The 27,015-nt window shown below is 34.9% G+C and overlaps 4 protein-coding genes and 1 pseudogene across 6 annotated transcripts; all 5 read right to left on the bottom strand.

The window, feature by feature from the left end:
* Positions 1–435: 435 nt before the first annotated feature.
* LOC116109959 (LEC14B homolog) lies at positions 436–4,986 on the bottom strand. Its single transcript, XM_031396200.1, has 9 exons — positions 4,488–4,986; positions 4,242–4,361; positions 3,473–3,550; positions 2,425–2,598; positions 2,254–2,331; positions 1,919–2,091; positions 1,255–1,413; positions 1,082–1,142; positions 436–952 (listed from the first exon to the last, which is right to left on the bottom strand). Exons 1-9 carry the CDS (start codon positions 4,896–4,898, stop codon positions 743–745), a joined length of 1,464 nt encoding a protein of 487 aa, XP_031252060.1. The 5' UTR covers positions 4,899–4,986; the 3' UTR covers positions 436–742.
* Positions 4,987–8,972: 3,986 nt separating this feature from the next.
* On the bottom strand, positions 8,973–11,414 carry LOC116109940 (annotated as a pseudogene).
* A 2,091-nt stretch (positions 11,415–13,505) lies between these two features.
* Positions 13,506–15,762, bottom strand: LOC116109938. Its single transcript, XM_031396173.1, has 3 exons — positions 15,750–15,762; positions 13,982–14,149; positions 13,506–13,890 (listed from the first exon to the last, which is right to left on the bottom strand). The coding sequence occupies exons 1-3, from the start codon at positions 15,760–15,762 to the stop codon at positions 13,784–13,786; spliced, it is 288 nt and encodes a 95-aa protein (XP_031252033.1). The 3' UTR covers positions 13,506–13,783.
* Positions 15,763–15,839: 77 nt separating this feature from the next.
* LOC116109951 (LEC14B homolog) lies at positions 15,840–20,988 on the bottom strand. Its single transcript, XM_031396189.1, has 10 exons — positions 20,809–20,988; positions 19,742–20,234; positions 19,496–19,615; positions 18,727–18,804; positions 17,679–17,852; positions 17,508–17,585; positions 17,173–17,345; positions 16,509–16,667; positions 16,336–16,396; positions 15,840–16,206 (listed from the first exon to the last, which is right to left on the bottom strand). Exons 2-10 carry the CDS (start codon positions 20,150–20,152, stop codon positions 15,997–15,999), a joined length of 1,464 nt encoding a protein of 487 aa, XP_031252049.1. The 5' UTR covers positions 20,153–20,234; positions 20,809–20,988; the 3' UTR covers positions 15,840–15,996.
* Positions 20,989–21,786: 798 nt separating this feature from the next.
* LOC116109957 (sugar transporter ERD6-like 16) lies at positions 21,787–26,691 on the bottom strand. 3 transcript variants are annotated; one of them, XM_031396197.1, is made up of 17 exons: positions 26,471–26,691; positions 26,200–26,262; positions 26,027–26,116; positions 25,876–25,935; positions 25,706–25,771; positions 25,480–25,621; positions 25,268–25,332; positions 25,094–25,186; positions 24,932–25,012; positions 24,740–24,824; positions 24,611–24,657; positions 24,456–24,518; positions 24,308–24,367; positions 24,158–24,211; positions 24,002–24,061; positions 23,643–23,757; positions 21,787–22,160 (listed from the first exon to the last, which is right to left on the bottom strand). In XM_031396197.1, the coding sequence occupies exons 1-17, from the start codon at positions 26,666–26,668 to the stop codon at positions 22,045–22,047; spliced, it is 1,458 nt and encodes a 485-aa protein (XP_031252057.1). In that variant the 5' UTR covers positions 26,669–26,691; the 3' UTR covers positions 21,787–22,044. The 3 variants fall into 3 exon arrangements, with proteins under 3 accessions (XP_031252057.1, XP_031252059.1, XP_031252058.1); XM_031396199.1 differs by lacking the exons at positions 23,643–23,757; positions 24,002–24,061; positions 24,158–24,211 and adding exons at positions 22,265–22,379; positions 22,624–22,683; positions 22,780–22,833; XM_031396198.1 differs by lacking the exon at positions 21,787–22,160 and adding an exon at positions 23,165–23,538.
* Positions 26,692–27,015: the final 324 nt, after the last annotated feature.

Raw genomic sequence — 27,015 nt, 5'->3', positions numbered from 1 at the left:
AGGTAATCAGATTACCTCCAATATTACCAATAATAACCACTATTAATATTTGAAGATTATTGGTATCTTATATTAGTTGACAACCAAACATGATAATCAAGTAATATAAGATGACTTAATCTCAATAAGCCTACATAATCTCCAACCAAACGCCCCTTAGTGTAATTTAATATTCACTAAGTTAAAAGAAATAAAAAAATAAATAATAAGTCATGTAACTTTATGGACCGATTAACTATCTCTAAATAACCGAGTGATTCGATAAAGACTCTTGGATATATTATTCAAAAGGTTCAAGAGTTCAAGTTCCTCTTCGGTTGCTAATAGAGATAGCCACTGAAGCTCTTATCCGACCAATAATTTTAGGATCCTGAAAAATCAATTGAAATGCGCATTAACTGACTCAACCACCTCCTCTCATTAAAAATAAAATAAAATAAAAAAGGAGCCTTATGGACCAATTTAGATTGTTTCTTAAAATACACATTTGAATACTATCCAGCGCCACTATTGCATTCGAGTGTAATTGTGATGAACTACAAAGAGTCTTTACAAATGCGAGTGGGCTATTTATTTACACTAAATTTTATGTAAAACAAGAAGGGAAACCTGTAAATGTAAACATTTAACTATACTAAGTTTTTAACTCCACTCATTCTGAGGGGTCAACCACGATTCAACAATAACAACACAAGTAGTCATAAGTTATGATCATCTTCGTACTATCCCAAAGATCAAAAACTCATCTATAGAAAACTCTTGTCCGACGCCCACGAGCACCCGGCTTTGCTCGTTGTACTTCGGCAGCTCTGCCAGCTGGCCCAGGGAATTGCCATCTCACAATCCTATGGTCCCAGGAGGAGCTCACCATCATTGGGTAGTATGGGTGCCAACTACAATCTCTTACAGGAGCTCCATGAAACTTGAGTGTTGCAACTGCAGCTCCACTTAACTATAAACAATAAGAAGTTAAAAGCAACCTTATAAGTATTGACTAGAGCTCAAATCTGACTATTTATAAGAAGTTGCAAGAGAAGGCAATATATAATATGAAAATTGAGTGATAAATCTGTGCACATACCACATCATAAATGTAGACACAACTATCACTAGATCCAGTGTAGATGTACTTTTGACCAGTGCTGCAAAAAATCGTTCGACAGAATAAGCATTAGTAAACGGATTTGGAGATTGTCAGTGCAGCATCATTCAATTTGGTAATCAATTTCAAACCAAACAGGCGAAATCCATTACCTGTACTCTGGGGAGAAGTAACAGCGAATCAAAGTGCGCAAGACTGAATGTCCTTTATATGTGGCCAATGACTGATCATTGGAATGTTTAAAATTCCTTTTATGCTCTGGATATTCCATCCATCTGTAGTCCCAATCAGTAAATCTACGCCTTGGACAGCTGGTTAACAAAAAGATTTAGAATATCAGAAATTCGAACTTCTGCAGAGAGTGGAGGCTATAACTTAGCACAACCAAAAATTAGTCATCATCTCTGATGAACTAAATTTTTAACTCAGTCTTCTTGCAAAATACAGAACTCTAAGTCAAAGAATAAAGATATATTAACAGAACACAAAATTAACTTATGGTTATATTATAACCACCGCATGCTTTGATTAGACATAAATTATTACATGATTGAAAGAACCCACAGAATTAAGAATGAAAAGTTCACGTTTGTCTATGTTCATCTGGCTGTTATTTCCCAGGATCATCCACCTTCTTCAGACTACATTTTCCATAATTTCTTAACATTCCAAACAAATAAATAATCACCAAAACTTGATTCCCCAAGGAATTATTTTTCCTTCCATATTCTCCACCAACAGAAGCAGCCCTAGTAATCGATGTTTTAAGAAAAAAATAGTGAACTTGAGAAACATGAATCAGGAAGGTAGACCTACTCTCTGGTGTTGGTGGACATCTTCCGTATATCCCAGAGTTTGGTACTCTGATCTTTTCCATTTGAAATTAAATAGCGCCCATCCCTACGGCTGTCAATGAATGTAATGCCTTCCAGATGTCCTATCAAGACCCCACTTGCTTGTCCCCTTGTAAAGCAGCGCCTGTCCCACACCTAAACAAGCTAACAGATAAGGGGTAAAAATCCTAGAGTAAATGAGTGACTAGAAGGTGGTGAAATAACTGCCTTGACTATTCAAAGATCGCCACAAACGCAATTTTCTAAATGCAACATAAAAGGCTTGGTTTCCAAAGCTGAAGAAATAAATAGAGTTACCTTGCAGAGGTTATCATCACTTCCAGAATATATGATATTGCCAGTTTCATCCGCAAAACATACTGTGTTAACATCCGACTGCAAAAAATTGCAAATTGGATAAAAGGAATTCAAAATATCAGATTGCAAATGTATATGTATCTCAAATTGTCACTTTGACCAGCTATGTACCTGATGCGCATGAATTTGAAGGCTACACCTATTTGCTAGGAGATCATAAACATATATATAATCGTCATTGCCTGCAGCAACAAGCTCTTGCCCATCAGTAGAAAATTTAACAGAGAAGATCCCAAATTCTTCGTCTTCGCCATCAACAGAAAAATCTAAACCTTCATGAATCTCCTGCACAATGCGAGAGAAGAAACTTCAGATATGAACAACATTTCATAAATGAACCAACAGGTAGCTAGTCTGATATTTCTTTGCTTCAATAAAGAAGAAATGGCAAGTTGTTAACACTATGCATCACACTGAAAAAAAAAATACAACTGCTTGAGCTTTAAGGTTTTAAGCCACTTTACACATGCTTGCACACACACAATCAAACAATTGAAAACTGAACTTACAGTGAAATACATGTACCTAACAACAGTTTTAACATAAACTGGAACTTAATTATCATACATAATCCTTCAAAAGTATGGGTTTGGCAACATTCAAGGGAAACAGACACCACTCTTCTAAATGCAGGGTATGCAGTTAGACAGAGCACCTAGTGAGTCTGCACTAGGAGGTTCTATTCCTCAAATCACTTGTTCGAACAAACTTTATAATATCGACTTGTACTTGATTAAGTTAGTAGTCCAGAAGAAAGGGTTACTGACAGCATGAAATCAAGTTTACTATAACAGCAAAAAATATGGGAGCGGTTGGTTACATCTATGTATAAGCAAAAACCTAATATACATCACGGATTCAAAAAATAAATTGAAATGTAGACAGTCCACCCAAAATGAATAGTCCAATATTGTATTTGCCTATGCAATTTGGAAGTGGCATGCAACTTCTCAACTGTTGTTCATCACAGTTAAACATTCTAATAGCATCCACAAACATATTATAAAGACAGTCAATAAAATAGAACTAATATAATAAAAACGAAAAATCTGTGCATGCACTACATTTGGCACATGAAATCTGCATAGTTCTCTAAAACTTATAGAAGGGCTGATTAAACTAGTTGGTAACCCTGTCAGATATAACTTGTGGTACATACCGTGACGTTTGCAACTGACTCGGTTGCCCCAGATCCAACATTTACAATATGAGCAATAGTATTCACACTAGAATAAACCTGCAAAAATCAGATTAACAAAGAAAGTTAATCTATAACAAGTCCAGTCTTCAATTAAAATTCTCAGTTGATCCGTAAAAATGACTGGCAAAGAGATAAACAAATAAAAATTCAAAGGTCCAACAGACAGCAGTATGATTGAATAACAACTCTATATAAGAACTAAGAAGCCAAACCAAGTATCCAAGATATTCTGATACAAAGTCTCCAATTTGCCACAAACAGCATCCAAAGATACTTTGAGGGAACCAATGTAAAAATGATGCGATCACAAAAGAAACTAAATAAAACTAAGGATATTATAAATTGTTACTAAAATTGTACTAGTATCTTCCCTTGCTCATACATAGAGGGTATGTCAACATTACAAGAAACTCTTGTACATTTTGGTTACTGTGATAGCTAGATTAAATATAGGATTTAGAGGTCAGGTTCAAAAAAAATCTTGATGTCTAATTGCCATGTTCCTAACTGCATATCAGGGTAATTTAAAAAAAAAAAAAAAAAACAAAACAAAACAAAAAGAAGACTTAACTACTCAACAAGTATAAGGAGAAGAAGCCATGCTCAATCTAATCAAACCAATCTAAGTCTTTACAAATTAATTATGTCTCACTTCAATTGCAAATTTCATTTCCCATCCCAATCATACACCCACATGCTTCTTTTCCAAAGACAATCACATAATTACAAGAAATTGTTGATCTGGTGAAAGAGATGCATCAGTAATAGTCCATCTCATGTGTTTGGCTTCAATATCCTTCCGAACTTTCCAATTCCTATCCACATCATATATCCTGATGTGACCTCCCTGTTTAAGAAAAAAATGCACAAGATTTAAAAATAAGGTTATAAAGACTTGTGCACCGTCCAATAATACTAGGAAGTTTGCTTAGAACACGATTTCAGCCCCAGCCAGAGATGTGAAACGTCATACCTGAGATCCAGCAACAAAAAGAGAACCATCAGCAGAGAACTGTGAAATGTATACAGGTTTCTTCAGCTGGTCTACACTCCAAGGGCCACTAAAAGGAAAATATTTGCTTAAAACATGAGATTCATCTGCTGCTGAGAATCTAGTTCTACCAGTATAATTGGCTTCCCGACCTGCCAACATTTTGAAAGTCGAAACTGGTAATCTCAACCTATCAGTTACTGTCCAACTGAAGCGTTTATTGGGTGCTGATCTAAGCTTTGTCAGTTGAACAAAGTCCTTGTAAAGCTCAACCGGATCCTCCTCCTCCTTCTTACCTTTAACAGGATCCTTACCGCTTTGCTGACTTAAAGAAGGGCCAATTGGAGCATCTTCATCATCTAAAGTTTCAACAGGTATCTCATAACAACTCATTCTGTATCAAATGTAAACTTCTACAGACTCGATGCTTCAGCTTCAAGCCGTCAGTGTTATCTACAACACGAAATTTCTAACCCTACAAACAAAATGATCACCATTTAGACCATAAATGCCACCACTTCTTGATCAAAAACACAATATTCATGAGCTCAAAAAGAAAATAAAACTAACCAAACCACTCACATAAATCAAAAATCCAAACATAATCAATTAAAAATCAATTTCTAAAAAAAAAAAAAAAAAAAAAAATTCCTTTATCAATGAGAAAGTGAAGTAATAACACAGACCTTCATTAATTCAAGAAACCAACCCATACATAAAAATCACAAGAAAAAGAAACAAAAATACGAAATTTATAATTAAACAGCAATGACACACTGTTACACCTTCATTAATTCAAGAAACCAACAGAATCTACATCAATCTAGCTGGTGGGCAACAAATTTACGCACCTAATGACCTTAAGTAAAAGACTTCAACATATATACTAGAACATAATAAGTATTTCGACATTTAAATTGCAGAACAAGGCTAAAATCATCAGCACACTGGCTAACTGGAACAAAAAAAAAAAAAAAAAGGAAAAAAAGGAAAAATTACACTCACCAAGAAATTAAGTTATTTAACCCAACGAATGAACAACAGGATTAGGTGCAAAAAGATTCTAGGCTTTACGAGAGCCCACCTAATGGCAGTATGGGGCATCCTCAAACATCCAAGAGCGCATGAACAAAACAAATGTAAAAAGAAAGCAATCATTATAACACCTAAAAGGATGTGTATAGTGGCCACGCCATGTACAAGGCTGATCAGAAGACACAATTATAATAATGTTTATATTTTCACAAATCTTCCATGGTAATTAGCATTTAAGTGCAGCTCTCTTCTGCAAAATGAATAGAATCAGAAAGCACAAAGTTTTCATATCCACCAAATGCTTCCACTCACTAATACATTGCTCTCAAATATCATGAGCATAAGTTCTATTCAACAAACATTTTTCAAATCAAATTTCCATGTAATGCCAATTTAAACTTCAACTAAGTACCTGATCCAAAACATACCAATATATCAACATTGAAGAAGCAAAATTGAGCACCAATTACGTACCTGAATCATTATACAAATATACCCATTTTTTTTCAATAGTACTATAATCTATATTTAACATTAATTGCATTGTACCAGATTTCAGACAAATTCCCATTAGCAAGCTAACATGAGCAGTACAAATCCCCACAATATCAACACTAATTATATTAAAAAAAAAAAAAAAAAAAAAAAAAAAAAAAAACCCAGATGGATTGATATAATAACAGAGACTCACTACTTAATTGTGACATAATAACATTATAAGTAACCATTAAACACAAACAAAAGCTTAAAAAAGAAGCCTACGAGTGGCACCGATTCTCTTTCCCCAGAGTCTGACTCACCCTGCCACCATCCCACCGACTTCTGCGCCTCGTACACTATCTGACTTAACCTGAACATCAAAACGTCGAGGTTTCAAGAGACGGATTACATTGATTCAATATAAAATTTAAAAGTAGAATGATTGAATTTGAAGTAAACCTTGCTTTACAGTTTGTTTGTTTCACGGATCTCTTGAACGGTGGCCGAGATTTTCCAGTAAAGAGGACGACCCACATAGAACGTACGAGGATGACCATGACTACCATTACTATGCGAAACGACATTCTAGCTGTTGATGATGATGCCATTTTTTTTATTTTTTTTTCTGTTCTTTGATTCTCAACGGCCAAGTTGTTCTTATATGGGAAGGTTCTAACTTTTTCAGGTGTTGATATTGCCACTCATATCGTCTTTTCAGATTCTATGTATTGGACTATAAGTACGTATTAACAGGATTAAAATATGATTTTTTTAAAACTACATTTATATAAATAAATTAAGTCACCATAAATACATCTTAAAGATTTTTCATAAAGTTCACATTAAAAATTAATTTAATTTAATAATCATTGTTGAAAGAAATAAAAAAAAATATTATAATAAGCCCTGTAACTTTATGGACTAATTAACATTTGGAGGCGTTTGGTTCAGGGAAATTGGATTACTGAAAAGTTAATTACTTGAAATCTTTAGGAAAATGTTTTGGTAATTGTGGGTATATTATATTATTGTTTGGTTGAGAAGAATAAATTGGTGGGTTGTTATTAAATTATTGAATTGTCCTCTAATTAAATTTATTATTATATTATTTTTTAATATTGATATTATTTAGATTATTATAACCCTGTATTTAAAAACTTAGCAAAACAACCCCATAATAAAAGTTTAAAATCAATAAGCACCCTACCATCCCAGCTATTGCCGTCGCCGACAACCTAACGGCGCACGAAAGGCAGGAAATGACTTCGTGCACCGTATGCCATCTCTAATGGCTAGACGGACAGATTTGGCTGTCAAGGCTAGATCAATGGCCTTAATGGCCATCAACACGCAATCGATGGAGTGGCACGATCTGGTCGGAAATGGCCATATCGGCGCACAAGACCATTTTTGGCTTTTCGTGTGTCTTTCCGACGATGACGGGTCGCGGGGTGGTTGCCGGCGGCAGGTGGGTGGAGTGGTGGCCTGGATGTGTTGTAATTTGTTTTGAATTTAAGGGTAATTTGTCCAAAAATTAATTAATTGGGATGAAATGAATGTCAAGTCATATTCATGAAATAAATTCAAAAGAGGCATTATTGTCCTAAATTTTTATAATAAGAGATGAATTGTAACAAAAAAGATAACCATGGTATCTTAGTACCTAAAAATGGAGGTAATCAGATTACCTCCAATATTACCAATAATAACCACTATTGATATTTGAAGATTATTGGTATCTTATATTAGTGACAACTAAACATGTAATCAAGTAATATAATAGACTTAACCTCAATAAGCCCCATAACCTCCAACCAAACGCCCCTTGTGTAATTTAATATTCACTAAGTTAAGAATAAATAAATAAATAATAAGTCATGTACTCTATGAACCGATTAACTATCTCTAAATAACCGAGTGATTCGATAAAAACTCTTGGGTGTATTATTCAAAGGTCCGAGTTCAAGTTCCTCCGCGGTTGCTAATAGAATAGCCACTGAAGCTCTTATCCATAATAATTTTAGAATCCAAAATAATTGAATGGCATTAACTGAACCAACCTCCATCATTAAAAATAAAATAAATAAAAAAGGAACTTTATGGCCATTTAGATTTGTTCTAAAATACTTGAATACTATCCGCGCCATTATGCATTGAGTGGAATTGTGATGAACTATAAAGAGTCTTTACAAATGAAAGTGGGCTATTTATTCACTAAACTTTATGTAACAAGAGGGGAACCTCTATATGTAACATTTAACTATACGAAGTTTTTAACTCCACTCATTCTGAGGGGTCAACCACGTTCAACAATAACAACACAAGTTCTAAGTTATATCATCTTCGTACTATCCCAAGATCAAAAACTCATCTATAGAAAACTCTTGTCCGACCCCACGGCCCGGCTTCGCTCGTTGTACTTCGGCGCTCTGCCAGCTGGCCCAGGGAATTCCCATCTCACAATCCTATGGTCCCAGGAGGAGCTCACCATCATTGGGTAGTATGGGTGCCAACTACAATCCTTACAGGAGCTCCATGAAACTTGAGTGTTGCAACTCAGCTCCACTTAACTATAACAATAAGAAGTTAAAAGCAACCTTAAAGTATTGATAGAGCTCAAATCTGACATTTATAGAAGTTGCAAGAGAAGGCATATATAAATGAAAATTGAGTGATAAATCTGTGCACATACCACATCATAAATGTAGACACACTATCACTAGTCCAGTGTAGATGTACTTTTGACCAGTGCTGCAAAAAATCGTTCGACAGAAGCATTAGTAAACGGATTTGGAGATTGTAGTGCAGCATCATTCATTTGTAATCAATTTCAAACCAAACAGGCAAAATCCATTACCTGTATCTGGGGAAAGTAACACGACTCAAAGTGCGCAAGACTGAATGTCCTTTATATGTGGCCAATGACTGATCATTGGATGTTTAAAATTCCTTTTATGCTCTGAATTCCATCCATCTGTAGTCCCAATCAGTAAATCTACGCTTGGACAGCTGGTTACAAAAAGATTAGAATATCAGAAATTCGAACTTCTGCAGAGAGTGAGGCTATAACTTAGCACAACCAAAAATTAGTCATCATCTCTGATGAACTAAATTTTTAACTCATTCTTCTTGCAAAATACAGAACTCTAAGTCAAAGAATAAAGATATATTAACAGAACACAAAATTAACTTATGGTTATATATAACCACCGCATGCTTTGATTAGACATAAATTATTACATGATTGAAAGAACCCACAGAATTAAGAATGAAAAGTTCACGTTTGTCTATGTTCATCTGGCTGTTATTTCCCAGGATCATCCACCTCTTCAGACTACATTTTCCATAATTTCTTAACATTCCAAACAAATAATAATCACCAAAACTTGATTCCCCGAATTTTTTTCCTTCCATATTCTCCCCAACAGAAGCCCCTAGTAATCGATGTTTTAAGAAAAAATAGTGAACTTGGAAACATGAATCAGGAAGGTAGACCTACTCTCTGTGTTGGTGGACATCTTCCGTATATCCCAGAGTTTGGTACTCTGATCTTTTCCATTTGAAATTAAATAGCGCCCATCCCTACGGCTGTCAATGAATGTAATGCCTTCCAGATGTCCTATCAAGACCCACTTGCTTGTCCCCTTGTAAAGCAGCGCCTGTCCCACACCTAAACAAGCTAACAGATAAGGGGTAAAAATCCTAGAGTAAATGTGACTAGAAGGTGGTGAAATAACTGCCTTGACTATTCAAAGATCGCCACAACGCAATTTTCTAAATGCAACATAAAAGGCTTGGTTTCCAAAGCTGAAGAAATAAATGAGTTACCTTGCGAGGTTATCATCACTTCCAAAATATATGATATTGCCAGTTTCATCCGCAAAACATACTGTGTTAACATCCGACTGCAAAAATTGCAAATTGGATAAAAGGAATTCAAATATCAGATTGCAAATGTATATGTATCTCAAATTGTCACTTTGACCAGCTATGTACCTGATGCGCATGAATTTGAAGGCTACACCTATTTGCTAGGAGATCATAACTATATATAATCGTCATTGCCTGCAGCAACAAGCTCTTGCCCATCAGTAGAAAATTTAACAGAGAAGATCCCAAATTCTTCGTCTTCGCCTCAACAGAAAAATCTAAACCTTCATGAATCTCCTGCACAATGCGAGAGAAGAAACTTCAGATATGAACAACATTTCATAATGAACCAACAGGTAGCTAGTCTGATTATTCTTTGCTTCAATAAAGAAGAAATGGCAAGTTGTTAACACTATGCATCACACTGAAAAAAAAATACAACTGCTTGAGCTTAAGGTTTTAAGCCACTTAACACATGCTTGCACACCCACAATAAACAATTGAACAAAAACATTTCTAAACGTGCCTTAATATAACCCACTCAAATAAGAAAAAGAGTTTTATTAATATTTAAAGTACGTATTAGGATAAAATATATAGAATGGGAGAGCCTTTTGGGTAGATGATTAAAGCTTCACTCATGATGGATAAGGTTTAAGAATGATATATCACTTCATTATTTTGCTTTTCTTTTCTTTTCATTGGCAGAGAGAGTCTGTCATCTGTAGATTAGGCATGATAGAATTTCAAATTTCAATGGGGCCTCATCCTCATTCGTCAACCTTGAGTCTGAACAATGGGGCCTTCATTCAATATATAATTCAATCCACAATTATAACCCGAAGGCCAATCGATCCAACCTACACTACAATAATAGAATTTCAAGGCCAAGTAGTACTTGTTGTGGGCAAATAATTCTAGTTTCTAGCTACAAGGTTCAATTTGTGAAAGTCAGTTGTCATTTCAAAGTGCTTTTTGGCTGTTGATGAAAGGAAGTAGGGTCATTGTGTATTGGGTTGGCCCCAAACGGAACCTAAAGGCAAACCATAGCTAGAAGTGGAAGTAGGTGATTGAACAAGTGTGTGCGATTAGCATTCATTCTAAAGAATAAATAATTTGGTTTCTGACTTCACATCATGAATGGAATTTGAAGGAAATGATGAGAAATTGACGTGGCAACTGCAAGCACTTCTTTGATTACCCAAATTTTGGGTCCTCTTTTTTGACGTGTTCAATGCTGCTTTGCTTATAGCATGCAGAAGAATCTTCACCTAAGACTATCAATTGCCTAGTAGAATATTCTTTGCTAATTCATTGTGATTCTTAATCATTCCAGGGCAACGTTTCTTTTCATTCCTGACTAGGTATAATCTTGTATAGTTTCAACTCTGGAATCTTTAAAAAAGCCCAAGATCAACCAAACTTTCCCCAAGCAGCCTGAGATAATTTTAGGCCCAGCTCATCCAACAATTTTTTGTTTACTTGAAGACTTGACATATTTTCTGGAGAAATACCAAGAGACATTGCAAGATTACAGCACTTAAGCCTATAACTGAAGTTGATTGTGGCAAGATCTAGACAGTAAACAAGAAGAAAGGAGTGAAACAACTTAATATTCATCTAACAAATAGGCAAGTTCTTCAAGGGTCAGAAGACTTGACTGACAAGAGATTTACTAAATAGTAATACCACACAACACATCTCTTCTCAATCATTCCTGAGTTTAACAATATCGACAAAATCAGTGCTATTGTAAGACATTTTCAAGTGCCTTTGCAAATCTATAATTGTGGCTGCATGCTCTCATCCCTGGGATTCAAAGACCTGATAAAAGTTATAAAAGACCTCATAAAATGCACTGCCTATACACATATCTTGAAGATCATAATGGAATCACATAACACCATTTCAGAAAAGTGGTCAATTAGAAGAGAAGAAGGCAGTAAGCAGTAGAAGAAAGGATGATAAAAATGGCATACGGCAGCGTCCTCTTCTAGTAAATAAGTAGAGCCTTCCCATTCCATTTATAACATAGAAGAAATTCACAGAATTATTCAAATAAACTCTATAGTTTGATTGTGATAAAGATATGTCAACATCAATTCTAATATAAAAACGCCCAACCCTCTTTTGATATGCACAACCAGTTTATTTCAAGCAAAACTTTATAAATGATTCAATTAAAATCTTTAGAAACATAGTAATTTAACATTTTAACTTCCCAACTCGTCACTCCCACTTCTTTGCAATGCTCCTAAACTGTAAGAAACGTGAGCCCACAACTATTTCAACTTCATTAAACATGAAAGAGGAGGGTTTTCTAATCAATTACTGTGTCAGTTTACAAGAGCCTTAAGTCTGACATTTTTTATCTCTTAATTCCGTCATTTATTTAAGAAAGCTGAAATATGAGTTACAAAAGCCCTTACTGGTCACTGCACACCTTCTATATATCTGCCTTCATTATCTGCTGCATGCTTTAATTATCTTGCTTGTGAACAAGTGATAATGCCTCCGTTCTTACTATTTTATCTTAAGTAAATTACTACTTCTCTAAGTTACATTACATAATACCTTCACACCCAGACTACTGTTACTTGAAGCCCTCCACGACCAGGTAAACAGTACATGAAGGTTACCAAAATATAGAAATTCTATGACTCAAGAGCAATATTGCTTAAGAGAAACATTCCTAAAATTCAACAATAGAGCTATTTTTTATTTTTTTTAAAGGTATGGTAATTGACCACCCCTTGGTACAACTCGAACTCAAGACCGGAGGCCACTTTCAACCATGCGCCTCTATATCCATCCGGCCACAAGTGGGTAGTTACAATAGAGCTATTTCCAATATTAAGATTTGTAAAGAGTAGAAATGATGGAAGAAAACAACAGAATCTACATCAATCCTAGCTGGTGGGCAACAAATTTACGCACCTAAATGACCTTAAGTAAAAGACTTCAACATATATCTAAGAACATAATAAGTATTTCGACATTTAAATTGCAGAACAAGGCTAAATCATCAGCACACGGCTAACTGGAACAGAAAAAAAAAAAAAAAAAGGAAAAAGGAAAAAAAAAATTGAACACTCACCAAAGAAATTAAGTTATTTAACCCAACGAATGAACTAACAGGATTAGGTGCAAAAAGATTCTAGGCTTACGAGAGCCCACCTAATGGCAGTATGGGGCAATCCTCAAAAATCCAAGAGCGCATGAACAAAACAAAAATGTAAAAAGAAAGCAATCATTATAACACCTAAAAGGATGTATAATGTGGCCACGCCATGTACAAGGCTGATCAGAAAGACACAATTATAATGAATTTATATTTTCACAAATCTTCCATGGTAATTAGCATTTAAGTGCAGCTCTCTTCTGCAAAAATGAATAGAATCAGAAAGCACAAAGTTTTCATATCCACCAAATGCTTCCACTCACTAAATAAATTGCTCTCATATCATGAGCATAGTTCTATTCAACAAACATTTTTCAAATCAAATTTCCATGTAATGCCATTTAAAACTTCAACTAAGTACCTGATCCAAACATACCAATATATCAAACATGAAGAAGCAAAATTGAGCACACAATTACGTACCTGAATCATTATACAAATATACCCATTTTTTTTCAATAGTACTATAATCTATATTTAACATTAATTGCATTGTACCAGATTTCAGACAAATTCCCATTAGCAAGCTAACAATGAGCAGTACAAATCCCCACAAATATAAACACTAATTATATTAAAACAACAAAAAAAAAAAAAAAAAAAAAAAAAAAAAAAAAAAAAAACCCAGATGGATTGATATAAATAACAGAGACTCACTACTTAATTGTGACATAATAACATTATAAGTAACCATTAAACACAAAACAAAAGCTTAAAAAAGAAGCCTACGAGTGGCACCGATTCTCTTTCCCCCAGAGTCTGACTCACCCTGCCACCATCCCACCGACTTCTGCGCCTCGTACACTATCTGACTTATACCTGAACATCAAAACGTCGAGGTTTCAAGAGACGGATTACATTGATTCAATATAAAAATTTAAAAAGTAGAATGATTGAATTTGAAGTAAACCTTGCTTTACAGTTTGTTTGTTTTCACGGATCTCTTGAACGGTGGCCGAGATTTTCCAGTAAAGAGGACGACCCACATAGAACAGTACGAGGATGACCATGACTACCATTACTATGCGAAACGACATTCTAGCTGTTGATGATGATGCCATTTTTTTTATTTTTTTTTCTGTTCATTTGATTCTCAACCGGCCAAGTTGTTCTTATATGGGGAACGGGTTCTAACTTTTTCAGGGTGTTGATATTGCCACGTCATATCGTCTTTTCAGATTCTACTGTATTGTGGACATATAAGTACGTATATATAACAGGATTAAAATATGATTTTTAATTAAAACTACATTTATATAAATAATTAAAGTCACCATAAATACATCTTAAAGATGTTTCATAAAGTTCACATTAAAAAATTAATTTAATTTAATAATCATTAAGTTGAAAGAAATAAAAAAAATAATTATAATAAGCCCTGTAACTTTATGGACTAATTAACATTTGGAGGCGTTTGGTTCAGGGAATATTGGATTACTGAAAAGTTAAATTACTTGAGAATCTTTAGGAAAATGTGTTTGGTAAATTAGTGGGTATATTATATTAATATGTTTGGTTGAGAAGAATAAATTGGTGGGTATGTTATTTAAATTATTGAATTGTCCTCTAATTAAATATTATTATTATATTATTTTTTAATATTGATTATTATTTAGATTATTATAACCCCTGTATTTAAAAACTTAGCAAAACAACCCCATAATAAAAGTTTAAAAAATCAATAAAGCATCCCTACCATCCCAGCTATTGCCGGTCGCCGACAACCTAACGGCGCACGAAAGGCAGGAAATGAACTTCGTGCACCGTATGACCATCTCTAATGGCTAGACGTGACAGATTTGGCTGTCAACGGCTAGATCAATGGCCGTTAATGGCCATCAACAGCCAGATCGATGGAGTGGCACGATCTGGTCGGAAATGGCCATATCGGCGCACAACGACCATTTTTGGCTTTTCGTGTGTCTTTCCGACGATGACTGGTCGCGGCGGTGGTTGCCGGCGGCAGGTGGGTGGAGGTGGTGGCCTGGATGTGTTGTAATTTGTTTTGAATTTAAGGGTAATTTTGTCCAAAAAGTTAAATTAATTGGGATGAAATAGTCAAAGTCATATTCATGGAAATAAATTCAAAAATAAGGGCATTATTGTCCTAAAATTTTATTAATAAGAGATAGAATTGTAACAAAAAAAGATAACCATGGTGATCTTAGGATACCTAAAAAAATGGAGGTAATCAGATTACCTCCAATATTACCAATAATAACCACTATTGATATTTGAAGATTATTGGTATCTTATATTAGTTGACAACTAAACATGGTAATCAAGTAATATAAGATGACTTAACCTCAATAAGCCCACATAACCTCCAACCAAACGCCCCTTGGTGTAATTTAATATTCACTAAGTTAAAAGCAATAAATAAATAAATAATAAGTCATGTAACTTTATGAACCGATTAACTATCTCTAAATAACCGAGTGATTCGATAAAAACTCTTGGGTGTATTATTCAAAAGGTCCCGAGTTCAAGTTCCTCCTCGGTTGCTAATAGAGATAGCCACTGAAGCTCTTATCCGATTAATAATTTTAGAATCCCGAAAAATTAATTGAGATGTGCATTAACTGAACCAAACACCTCCAGTCATTAAAAATAAAATAAAATAAAAAAGGAACTTTATGGACCAATTTAGATTGTTTCTTAAAATACACATTGAATACTATCCGGCGCCATTATTGCATTTGAGTGGAATTGTGATGAACTATAAAGAGTCTTTACAAATGAAAGTGGGCTATTTATTTGCACTAAACTTTATGTAAAACAAGAAGGGGAACCTCTATATGTAAGCATTTAACTATACGAAGTTTTTAACTCCACTCATTCTGAGGGGTCAACCACGATTCAACAATAACAACACAAGTAGTCATAAGTTATGATCATCTTCGTACTATCCCAAAGATCAAAAACTCATCTATAGAAAACTCTTGTCCGACGCCCACGAGCACCCGGCTTCGCTCGTTGTACTTCGGCGGCTCTGCCAGCTGGCCCAGGGAATTGCCATCTCACAATCCTATGGTCCCAGGAGGAGCTCACCATCATTGGGTAGTATGGGTGCCAACTACAATCTCTTACAGGAGCTCCATGAAACTTGAGTGTTGCAACTTCAGCTCCACTTAACTATAAACAATAAGAAGTTAAAAGCAACCTTATAAGTATTGACTAGAGCTCAAATCTGACTATTTATAAGAAGTTGCAAGAGAAGGCAATATATAATATGAAAATTGAGTGATAAATCTGTGCACATACCACATCATAAATGTAGACACAACTATCACTAGATCCAGTGTAGATGTACTTTTGACCAGTGCTGCAAAAAATCGTTCGACAGAATAAGCATTAGTAAACGGATTTGGAGATTGTCAGTGCAGCATCATTCAATTTGGTAATCAATTTCAAACCAAACAGGCGAAATCCATTACCTGTACTCTGGGGAGAAGTAACAGCGAATCAAAGTGCGCAAGACTGAATGTCCTTTATATGTGGCCAATGACTGATCATTGGAATGTTTAAAATTCCTTTTATGCTCTGGATATTCCATCCATCTGTAGTCCCAATCAGTAAATCTACGCCTTGGACAGCTGGTTAACAAAAAGATTTAGAATATCAGAAATTCGAACTTCTGCAGAGAGTGGAGGCTATAACTTAGCACAACCAAAAATTAGTCATCATCTCTGATGAACTAAATTTTTAACTCAGTCTTCTTGCAAAATACAGAACTCTAAGTCAAAGAATAAAGATATATTAACAGAACACAAAATTAACTTATGGTTATATTATAACCACCGCATGCTTTGATTAGACATAAATTATTACATGATTGAAAGAACCCACAGAATTAAGAATGAAAAGTTCACGTTTGTCTATGTTCATCTGGCTGTTATTTCCCAGGATCATCCACCTTCTTCAGACTACATTTTCCATAATTTCTTAACATTCCAAACAAATAAATAATCACCAAAACTTGATTCCCCAAGGAATTATTTTTCCTTCCATATTCTCCACCAACAGAAGCAGCCCTAGTAATCGATGTTTTAAGAAAAAAATAGTGAACTTGAGAAACATGAATCAGGAAGGTAGACCTACTCTCTGGTGTTGGTGGACATCTTCCGTATATCCCAGAGTTTGGTACTCTGATCTTTTCCATTTGAAATTAAATAGCGCCCATCCCTACGGCTGTCAATGAATGTAATGCCTTCCAGATGTCCTATCAAGACCCCACTTGCTTGTCCCCTTGTAAAGCAGCGCCTGTCCCACACCTAAACAAGCTAACAGATAAGGGGTAAAAATCCTAGAGTAAATGAGTGACTAGAAGGTGGTGAAATAACTGCCTTGACTATTCAAAGATCGCCACAAACGCAATTTTCTAAATGCAACATAAAAGGCTTGGTTTCCAAAGCTGAAGAAATAAATAGAGTTACCTTGCAGAGGTTATCATCACTTCCAGAATATATGATATTGCCAGTTTCATCCGCAAAACATACTGTGTTAACATCCGACTGCAAAAAATTGCAAATTGGATAAAAGGAATTCAAAATATCAGATTGCAAATGTATATGTATCTCAAATTGTCACTTTGACCAGCTATGTACCTGATGCGCATGAATTTGAAGGCTACACCTATTTGCTAGGAGATCATAAACATATATATAATCGTCATTGCCTGCAGCAACAAGCTCTTGCCCATCAGTAGAAAATTTAACAGAGAAGATCCCAAATTCTTCGTCTTCGCCATCAACAGAAAAATCTAAACCTTCATGAATCTCCTGCACAATGCGAGAGAAGAAACTTCAGATATGAACAACATTTCATAAATGAACCAACAGGTAGCTAGTCTGATATTTCTTTGCTTCAATAAAGAAGAAATGGCAAGTTGTTAACACTATGCATCACACTGAAAAAAAAAATACAACTGCTTGAGCTTTAAGGTTTTAAGCCACTTTACACATGCTTGCACACACACAATCAAACAATTGAAAACTGAACTTACAGTGAAATACATGTACCTAACAACAGTTTTAACATAAACTGGAACTTAATTATCATACATAATCCTTCAAAAGTATGGGTTTGGCAACATTCAAGGGAAACAGACACCACTCTTCTAAATGCAGGGTATGCAGTTAGACAGAGCACCTAGTGAGTCTGCACTAGGAGGTTCTATTCCTCAAATCACTTGTTCGAACAAACTTTATAATATCGACTTGTACTTGATTAAGTTAGTAGTCCAGAAGAAAGGGTTACTGACAGCATGAAATCAAGTTTACTATAACAGCAAAAAATATGGGAGCGGTTGGTTACATCTATGTATAAGCAAAAACCTAATATACATCACGGATTCAAAAAATAAATTGAAATGTAGACAGTCCACCCAAAATGAATAGTCCAATATTGTATTTGCCTATGCAATTTGGAAGTGGCATGCAACTTCTCAACTGTTGTTCATCACAGTTAAACATTCTAATAGCATCCACAAACATATTATAAAGACAGTCAATAAAATAGAACTAATATAATAAAAACGAAAAATCTGTGCATGCACTACATTTGGCACATGAAATCTGCATAGTTCTCTAAAACTTATAGAAGGGCTGATTAAACTAGTTGGTAACCCTGTCAGATATAACTTGTGGTACATACCGTGACGTTTGCAACTGACTCGGTTGCCCCAGATCCAACATTTACAATATGAGCAATAGTATTCACACTAGAATAAACCTGCAAAAATCAGATTAACAAAGAAAGTTAATCTATAACAAGTCCAGTCTTCAATTAAAATTCTCAGTTGATCCGTAAAAATGACTGGCAAAGAGATAAACAAATAAAAATTCAAAGGTCCAACAGACAGCAGTATGATTGAATAACAACTCTATATAAGAACTAAGAAGCCAAACCAAGTATCCAAGATATTCTGATACAAAGTCTCCAATTTGCCACAAACAGCATCCAAAGATACTTTGAGGGAACCAATGTAAAAATGATGCGATCACAAAAGAAACTAAATAAAACTAAGGATATTATAAATTGTTACTAAAATTGTACTAGTATCTTCCCTTGCTCATACATAGAGGGTATGTCAACATTACAAGAAACTCTTGTACATTTTGGTTACTGTGATAGCTAGATTAAATATAGGATTTAGAGGTCAGGTTCAAAAAAAATCTTGATGTCTAATTGCCATGTTCCTAACTGCATATCAGGGTAATTTAAAAAAAAAAAAAAAAAACAAAACAAAACAAAAAGAAGACTTAACTACTCAACAAGTATAAGGAGAAGAAGCCATGCTCAATCTAATCAAACCAATCTAAGTCTTTACAAATTAATTATGTCTCACTTCAATTGCAAATTTCATTTCCCATCCCAATCATACACCCACATGCTTCTTTTCCAAAGACAATCACATAATTACAAGAAATTGTTGATCTGGTGAAAGAGATGCATCAGTAATAGTCCATCTCATGTGTTTGGCTTCAATATCCTTCCGAACTTTCCAATTCCTATCCACATCATATATCCTGATGTGACCTCCCTGTTTAAGAAAAAAATGCACAAGATTTAAAAATAAGGTTATAAAGACTTGTGCACCGTCCAATAATACTAGGAAGTTTGCTTAGAACACGATTTCAGCCCCAGCCAGAGATGTGAAACGTCATACCTGAGATCCAGCAACAAAAAGAGAACCATCAGCAGAGAACTGTGAAATGTATACAGGTTTCTTCAGCTGGTCTACACTCCAAGGGCCACTAAAAGGAAAATATTTGCTTAAAACATGAGATTCATCTGCTGCTGAGAATCTAGTTCTACCAGTATAATTGGCTTCCCGACCTGCCAACATTTTGAAAGTCGAAACTGGTAATCTCAACCTATCAGTTACTGTCCAACTGAAGCGTTTATTGGGTGCTGATCTAAGCTTTGTCAGTTGAACAAAGTCCTTGTAAAGCTCAACCGGATCCTCCTCCTCCTTCTTACCTTTAACAGGATCCTTACCGCTTTGCTGACTTAAAGAAGGGCCAATTGGAGCATCTTCATCATCTAAAGTTTCAACAGGTATCTCATAACAACTCATTCTGTATCAAATGTAAACTTCTACAGACTCGATGCTTCAGCTTCAAGCCGTCAGTGTTATCTACAACACGAAATTTCTAACCCTACAAACAAAATGATCACCATTTAGACCATAAATGCCACCACTTCTTGATCAAAAACACAATATTCATGAGCTCAAAAAGAAAATAAAACTAACCAAACCACTCACATAAATCAAAAATCCAAACATAATCAATTAAAAATCAATTTCTAAAAAAAAAAAAAAAAAAAAAAATTCCTTTATCAATGAGAAAGTGAAGTAATAACACAGACCTTCATTAATTCAAGAAACCAACCCATACATAAAAATCACAAGAAAAAGAAACAAAAATACGAAATTTATAATTAAACAGCAATGACACACTGTTACACCTTCATTAATTCAAGAAACCAACCCATACATAAAAATCACAAGAAAAAGAAACAAAAATACGAAATTTATAATTAAACAGCAATGACACACTGTTACATTCCCCTCCAGTAACTAAACAATCATCCAACGGCCAAAGAAACTGAAATTACTTAAAGGGTATGTCAAGTTTTGAGGGTCTTGAATTTTTCAGCTCATAAACCATACAAAGAACAAAAAGAAATAAGAAATTACATGAAATGAAGCGAGAAAAAAATCTGCCTGACCTTATTTGGTAAGCTGGAGAATGAAATGAAGAAGGGTTGTTGACGGATCAGAGTCTTATTGAAGGAGATTTCGCTTAGTTTCTTGGACTAAACGCGCACCGAAGAGACACAACAAACGATCATTGTTAAGGACAGTTTTTGGAAGTAGTGTGACACGTATAATGCTTAATTATTTTGGCCACGCGCGCGTCACTGCGCGCTTCTTAAAATGTGCGCTGTCCGAATGCTGACATATTTGCTGAGATCTCCGATCAAACGAAGAAAAACAAAAATAGTATGTATTCCACAACATGGGGGATCTCAACACGTGGCACCATATAAAAAATTTGTTTTTTTCCTACATAATATTAAGAATAAAAAATAGAATTACATTTTAGGAATATTGTGTGATGCTTTTATCATAGATCTTTGAAGTTAGAACTTTTGCTATTGACTTCATTAAAGTTCAAAGTTAAAATTTATAAAATATATTAACTTTAATGAAGTCAAAGTGACTGAGTAATTAATTAAAGCTTTCGTATATATTACTCAAAAAAATTTAAATTCGATTTGTTTTTATTGTTAATAAGATTGACTACCGGATAATTACCCAATTATTAATTTTAAGTTCATAAGGCTATTGTGTTAATCACTGGTATATGTAACTTTGGTTATGTAACTTCAGAAAAACATGTTACACCTTGCAATGTTAAGGGGTATCAAAGTAAACTTTTTTTCTTTTAATTATCGAAAGTGTCAAACCTGTTTACGCACACCTCAATTAATTTTTCAAGGTCTTAAAACTTGTTGAAGTAAACTTCTACCAACAACATTATTTTGCATCGGTAAAGGGAACATCAGGTAGACAAGAGAATTCTTGTGGTAAAAGAATATGTTAATTCACTGTTATAATTCAATTATATATATATAAATCAATGTTTCAATAAGATAAAATAAATTTTACAATGCTAAACAGGAACAAGATTTTAGTGAATTGGATAAAATAAAAGCCAACTACTTTCTCATTCAAGTATACAAGCTCATGCATCAACAATGGCACAAGTTGAAGATCACTGTTTACTGCATTCTCCATTGGTTGTCACATGACATAATTCAGATCATTTGCATCCTCTGGCTGTGTTTGAGCTTGAATTATTGAAACCAACTGACAAAAATCTTGTGCCAAAATCGCGTTGATCAATCGAAGATTTTCTCCAAAAGCCTAATCATTCAATCAATATATAGCTCTGTTATTGTCTATGAGTTGATGCATGCCTGGATTTCTTCTAGTGTTTTTCCCTTCGTTTCCGGAACTAACTTTGCCACGAATAGGATGGTCATCACAGAGAATCCAGAATAGACAAAAAAAGTGCCTGAAAGATGATAGATATGTGTAATGGAGTCAGTTCTGAAACAATGCGTAGATACTAATACTTCCCAGTTTTAATTTTGTGCGACGTTGAAAAGTTCTTTTTACCCGCGGAACTCCAGCTCATGAGAAAATTGAAAGTATAGGAAACTGCCCAAGCACCTAACCAATTCACCAACACCACCAAGCTTCCTGCTACTCCCTTCACATTTATGGGGAAGATCTGCCAGGGAAAATGGTTTAAGGTTACTCGTTGTTGAACTTATAGGCGATTGAATACAGGAGGCAGAAATAGAAATGTTTAGTCGTACATTTTACATTATGTGCAGCAGATTTGAACTCTTCATCAATTGATATTGTAAATGAGTAAATGGCATTTAAATCTAGCTTGAAACAGAATTCAGAATGTAGCATATTCGAATAGTCTGATTTTAAGGCCTGGAATGTCCAAACTTCATCAAACTTACCTCAGACATTATCACCCAAGGAACTGCTCCCATTCCAAATGAAAATGCTGCTATATAAATCTGATTACATTGGAAAAAGATAAAACAATGTTCAAGTCTGTAGAAAAGAATGATATATGTCAAATATTAAATTCTCTCTTACGACGATTAACTTACCAGAACTCCACAAACAGCTAATAGTGGCACCCACTCAAGCAACAAATTGTGGCTCTGAGTGCAAAGATCATGAAACAAGTTTAGAACAAACTAAAACTGAAAGGACTAGGCAAAAATCTTCAAAGAGATAGAGATGATTTTGATGCTTGCCTTAAGAAAGAAGGAACTTCCAGTTNTCAAGGTCTTAAAACTTGTTGAAGTAAACTTCTACCAACAACATTATTTTGCATCGGTAAAGGGAACATCGGTAGACAACAGAATTCTTGTGGGAAAAGAATATGTTAATTCACTGTTATAATTCAATTATATATATATAAATCAATGTTTCAATAAGATAAAATAAATTTTACAATGCTAAACAGGAACAAGATTTTAGTGAATTGGATAAAATAAAAGCCAACTACTTTCTCATTCAAGTATACAAGCTCATGCATCAACAATGGCACAAGTTGAAGATCACTGTTTACTGCATTCTCCATTGGTTGTCACATGACATAATTCAGATCATTTGCATCCTCTGGCTGTGTTTGAGCTTGAATTATTGAAACCAACTGACAAAAATCTTGTGCCAAAATCGCGTTGATCAATCGAAGATTTTCTCCAAAAGCCTAATCATTCAATCAATATATAGCTCTGTTATTGTCTATGAGTTGATGCATGCCTGGATTTCTTCTAGTGTTTTTCCCTTCGTTTCCGGAACTAACTTTGCCACGAATAGGATGGTCATCACAGAGAATCCAGAATAGAGAAAGAAAGTGCCTGAAAGATGATAGATATGTGTAATGGAGTCAGTTCTGAAACAATGCGTAGATACTAATACTTCCCAGTTTTAATTTTGTGCAACGTTGAAAAGTTCTTTTTACCCGCGGAACTCCAGCTCATGAGAAAATTGAAAGTATAGGAAACTGCCCAAGCACCTAACCAATTCACCAACACCACCAAGCTTCCTGCTACTCCCTTCACATTTATGGGGAAGATCTGCCAGGGAAAATGGTTTAAGGTTACTCGTTGTTGAACTTATAGGCGATTGAATACAGGAGGCAGAAATAGAAATGTTTAGTCGTACATTTTACATTATGTGCAGCAGATTTGAACTCTTCATCAATTGATATTGTAAATGAGTAAATGGCATTTAAATCTAGCTTGAAACAGAATTCAGAATGTAGCATATTCGAATAGTCTGATTTTAAGGCCTGGAATGTCCAAACTTCATCAAACTTACCTCAGACATTATCACCCAAGGAACTGCTCCCATTCCAAATGAAAATGCTGCTATATAAATCTGATTACATTGGAAAAAGATAAAACAATGTTCAAGTCTGTAGAAAAGAATGATATATGTCAAATATTAAATTCTCTCTTACGACGATTAACTTACCAGCACTCCACTAACAGCTAATAGTGGCACCCACTCAAGCAACAAATTGTGGCTCTGAGTGCAAAGATCATGAAACAAGTTTAGAACAAACTAAAACTGAAAGGACTAGGCAAAAATCTTCAAAGAGATAGAGATGATTTTGATGCTTGCCTTAAGAAAGAAGGAACTTCCAGTTAGGATGCAGCCTAGGAAAATCCCAGTGGCAGAAGTCTGCATAAGCAAAAGCTTATAGTTATTTAAATGCCCTACTTCTTACTGATTTAACTATCAAACTGTAAACTACGAAAACTAGTATTACCATTATAAGTGGTCGTCTTCCAGACTTGTCGATTAATACTGCCCCTACTATGGTTATCGGAACCTGTGAACCACTTTTAGATTAGATTAAGTTTATTTGGAAAATTCTGATAATTAGGATTCTCAAGGCTGGTCATCAGTGGCAGAAACCAATACCTGAACACAAGCATAAGCTATTGTGCCAATTTTTCCTGAAGAGAGCCCTGCAGTTTACAAAGTAAGTAAGTTTCAACAACGAGTAGAAATAAATAAAACCAAAAATAATGTATAGAGGGTATGATTTACCAGCTTGAACAAAGGTTTCACTAGCATAGAATCCAACTCCATTGATTCCAACAAATTGTTGGAATACCATCAATGCCACACCAATCTTTACAGCACCACCAAATTTCAAAAATGTTAAGAAACCACGAAAAATTTATGAGAAATCCACAAAAGATAAAGTTAATCTCTCAAAAACTAAACAGATTTACTTACAATCACAGAACGAATGTATCTGCTGTCGAACAAATCCATCATTCTAGCTTTGGGAAGGCTTTCAAGGGTTTGAATACAAACCTATGGAGAAAAGAAACTTGGTTTCTCAAACATATAAAATTACAGGCTTTTAATGGATGTTCTGTCATTTAAGGTAAATACTTGGATTTCAGCTGCTTCACGCGTAATATCAGCATCTTTGCCACGAAGTTTTCTTAAAGCAACTTGAGATTCCTTTGGAAGGCCAACCTTTGCCTGCAATTCCAAACATCACTCTTCATTTGCATACTGTTTCAAAAACAAAGGGTGTAGCCTTTATAATAATCAAACACTCACCAGCCATCTGGGTGACTCTGGCACAAAGCATATACCCACTAGCAGCAAAATGCATGGAATAAGCCCTTAAAATCAAACCCAACAATCAGTCCTTTCTTCATTACTCTTTTTCTTAGTTTTAAGTATAACTCCACGTTTATGAAATAAGTTCAAACATGTTCCCATAATGAAAAAATAATACAAATTTACATCCCAAAAATTCAGAATTTTACCAATTAGAGCCAGCAGTCTCCAGGTTATGACAGTTCCAATTAAGAATGACACTGATGATCCTGTAACAATCATGAGCTGATTCAATGTAGTGAGTCCTCCACGGAGATTCTTCGGAGCTATCTCAGCGACAAATATCGGAACCTGTTCATCCACTTTCTTAAATTCGTCAGAATTTGAAGACATCATTATTCAGTACGCAACAAACAAAGAGAATCAAACAATTACCACATAAGAGAAGACTCCAATTCCATATCCTGTGAAAAGCCTTCCCATGTCAAGAGACCAAGCTCCCTGTATTGTAACCAATCAAAGAAGCAAAATTAGCTGCATGATTCAAGTTGGTTTAAAGAACACACCAATCCTGAGAAGCCAAAATGTGCACATAACACACATACGTGAGAGAAATAAACAGCTAGCCATCCAGTAATGCAAAAAACAGCTGACATTCTCATTGCCTGTCTCCATGAAAATACCAAATAAGTTAATATTTGAAGGACTGGGCTTAATTAACAAAGTTTAGTGACTGCTTTACAAAATCAAACATACCCCTTTGCGGCCAAGGAAGTCTGCAACCCGGCCACTTGTTATAGCACCAATCATTGCTCCAATTGTTAAAATGGAACCAAACATGGAGAACTGCAATTTGATAGAAATTAGTTTTCATATTTTATAATTAATAAAATCATTAGAAGGGAATTGAAGAGATATATAAGGCTAACCTCAGCCAGAGATAAATTAAGATCTTCCCTAATAGCAGACTGAGTGGGAGCTGAATAGCCCACCTGCCAAAACAATAACTTAAGCTAAACAAACCTTTTTGTTTTTGGGATTATTTTCAACCCTAAACCAAAAAACAAAAACAAAAACAAAAATAGACTTAGTAACCAAGAACTTTGCTTAATCCAGGAAAAATACTACTGTTTCTGAAAGCTGCTGTGATTGATATTTAACAGGAATGATTTGTACAATTAATGAAGTTAATCTACTTACACATGAGCCGAATTCAAAAGAGCCACAGACAGCAACAAATGTGCTAAGTAGAACCATCCAAATGGATCCACTTTCATCATTCTTATCATCATCTTCATAACTCACAATTTTCCCCGGCTGGATGAACGGCTTTTCTAGATCTTCAAAACCGTTCACAATCTCACCATTTTCAACATCCCTACAATGCCCAATTGCCATATCGCCAATCTCTCTCTCACACACAAACAGCTTAGAGCAAGAAGCAATTAAGACTTGTACTTTTTTAGCACTTATGCATGAAAAATACGTTTAGAACAAAAGGTTTATATACATGAAAGTGGTGCAATTATCTACGCAAGTAGCAAGATATTTATTAATAAATTTGTCTTGTTGTGCATTAATGAAAAGAAAAATCATGGAGCCTTATAGATAGTTTCGTGATGACTGTGTGTTTCCATGTGGGAAAAAAGCTGTCACTGACGTGATTATTACCATTGATGAATGTACCAGTAAGTTGCTAGCTTGCACCAACCAAATAAAAAAATCCATTTGAGATTTGATATAGT

The sequence above is a fragment of the Pistacia vera genome, unplaced genomic scaffold (assembly GCF_008641045.1).
Source record: "Pistacia vera cultivar Batoury unplaced genomic scaffold, PisVer_v2 Contig591, whole genome shotgun sequence".
NCBI lineage: Eukaryota > Viridiplantae > Streptophyta > Magnoliopsida > Sapindales > Anacardiaceae > Pistacia > Pistacia vera.
The sequence above is the reverse complement of the archived record's forward strand: the minus strand, read 5'-3'. Positions and strand labels throughout refer to the sequence as shown.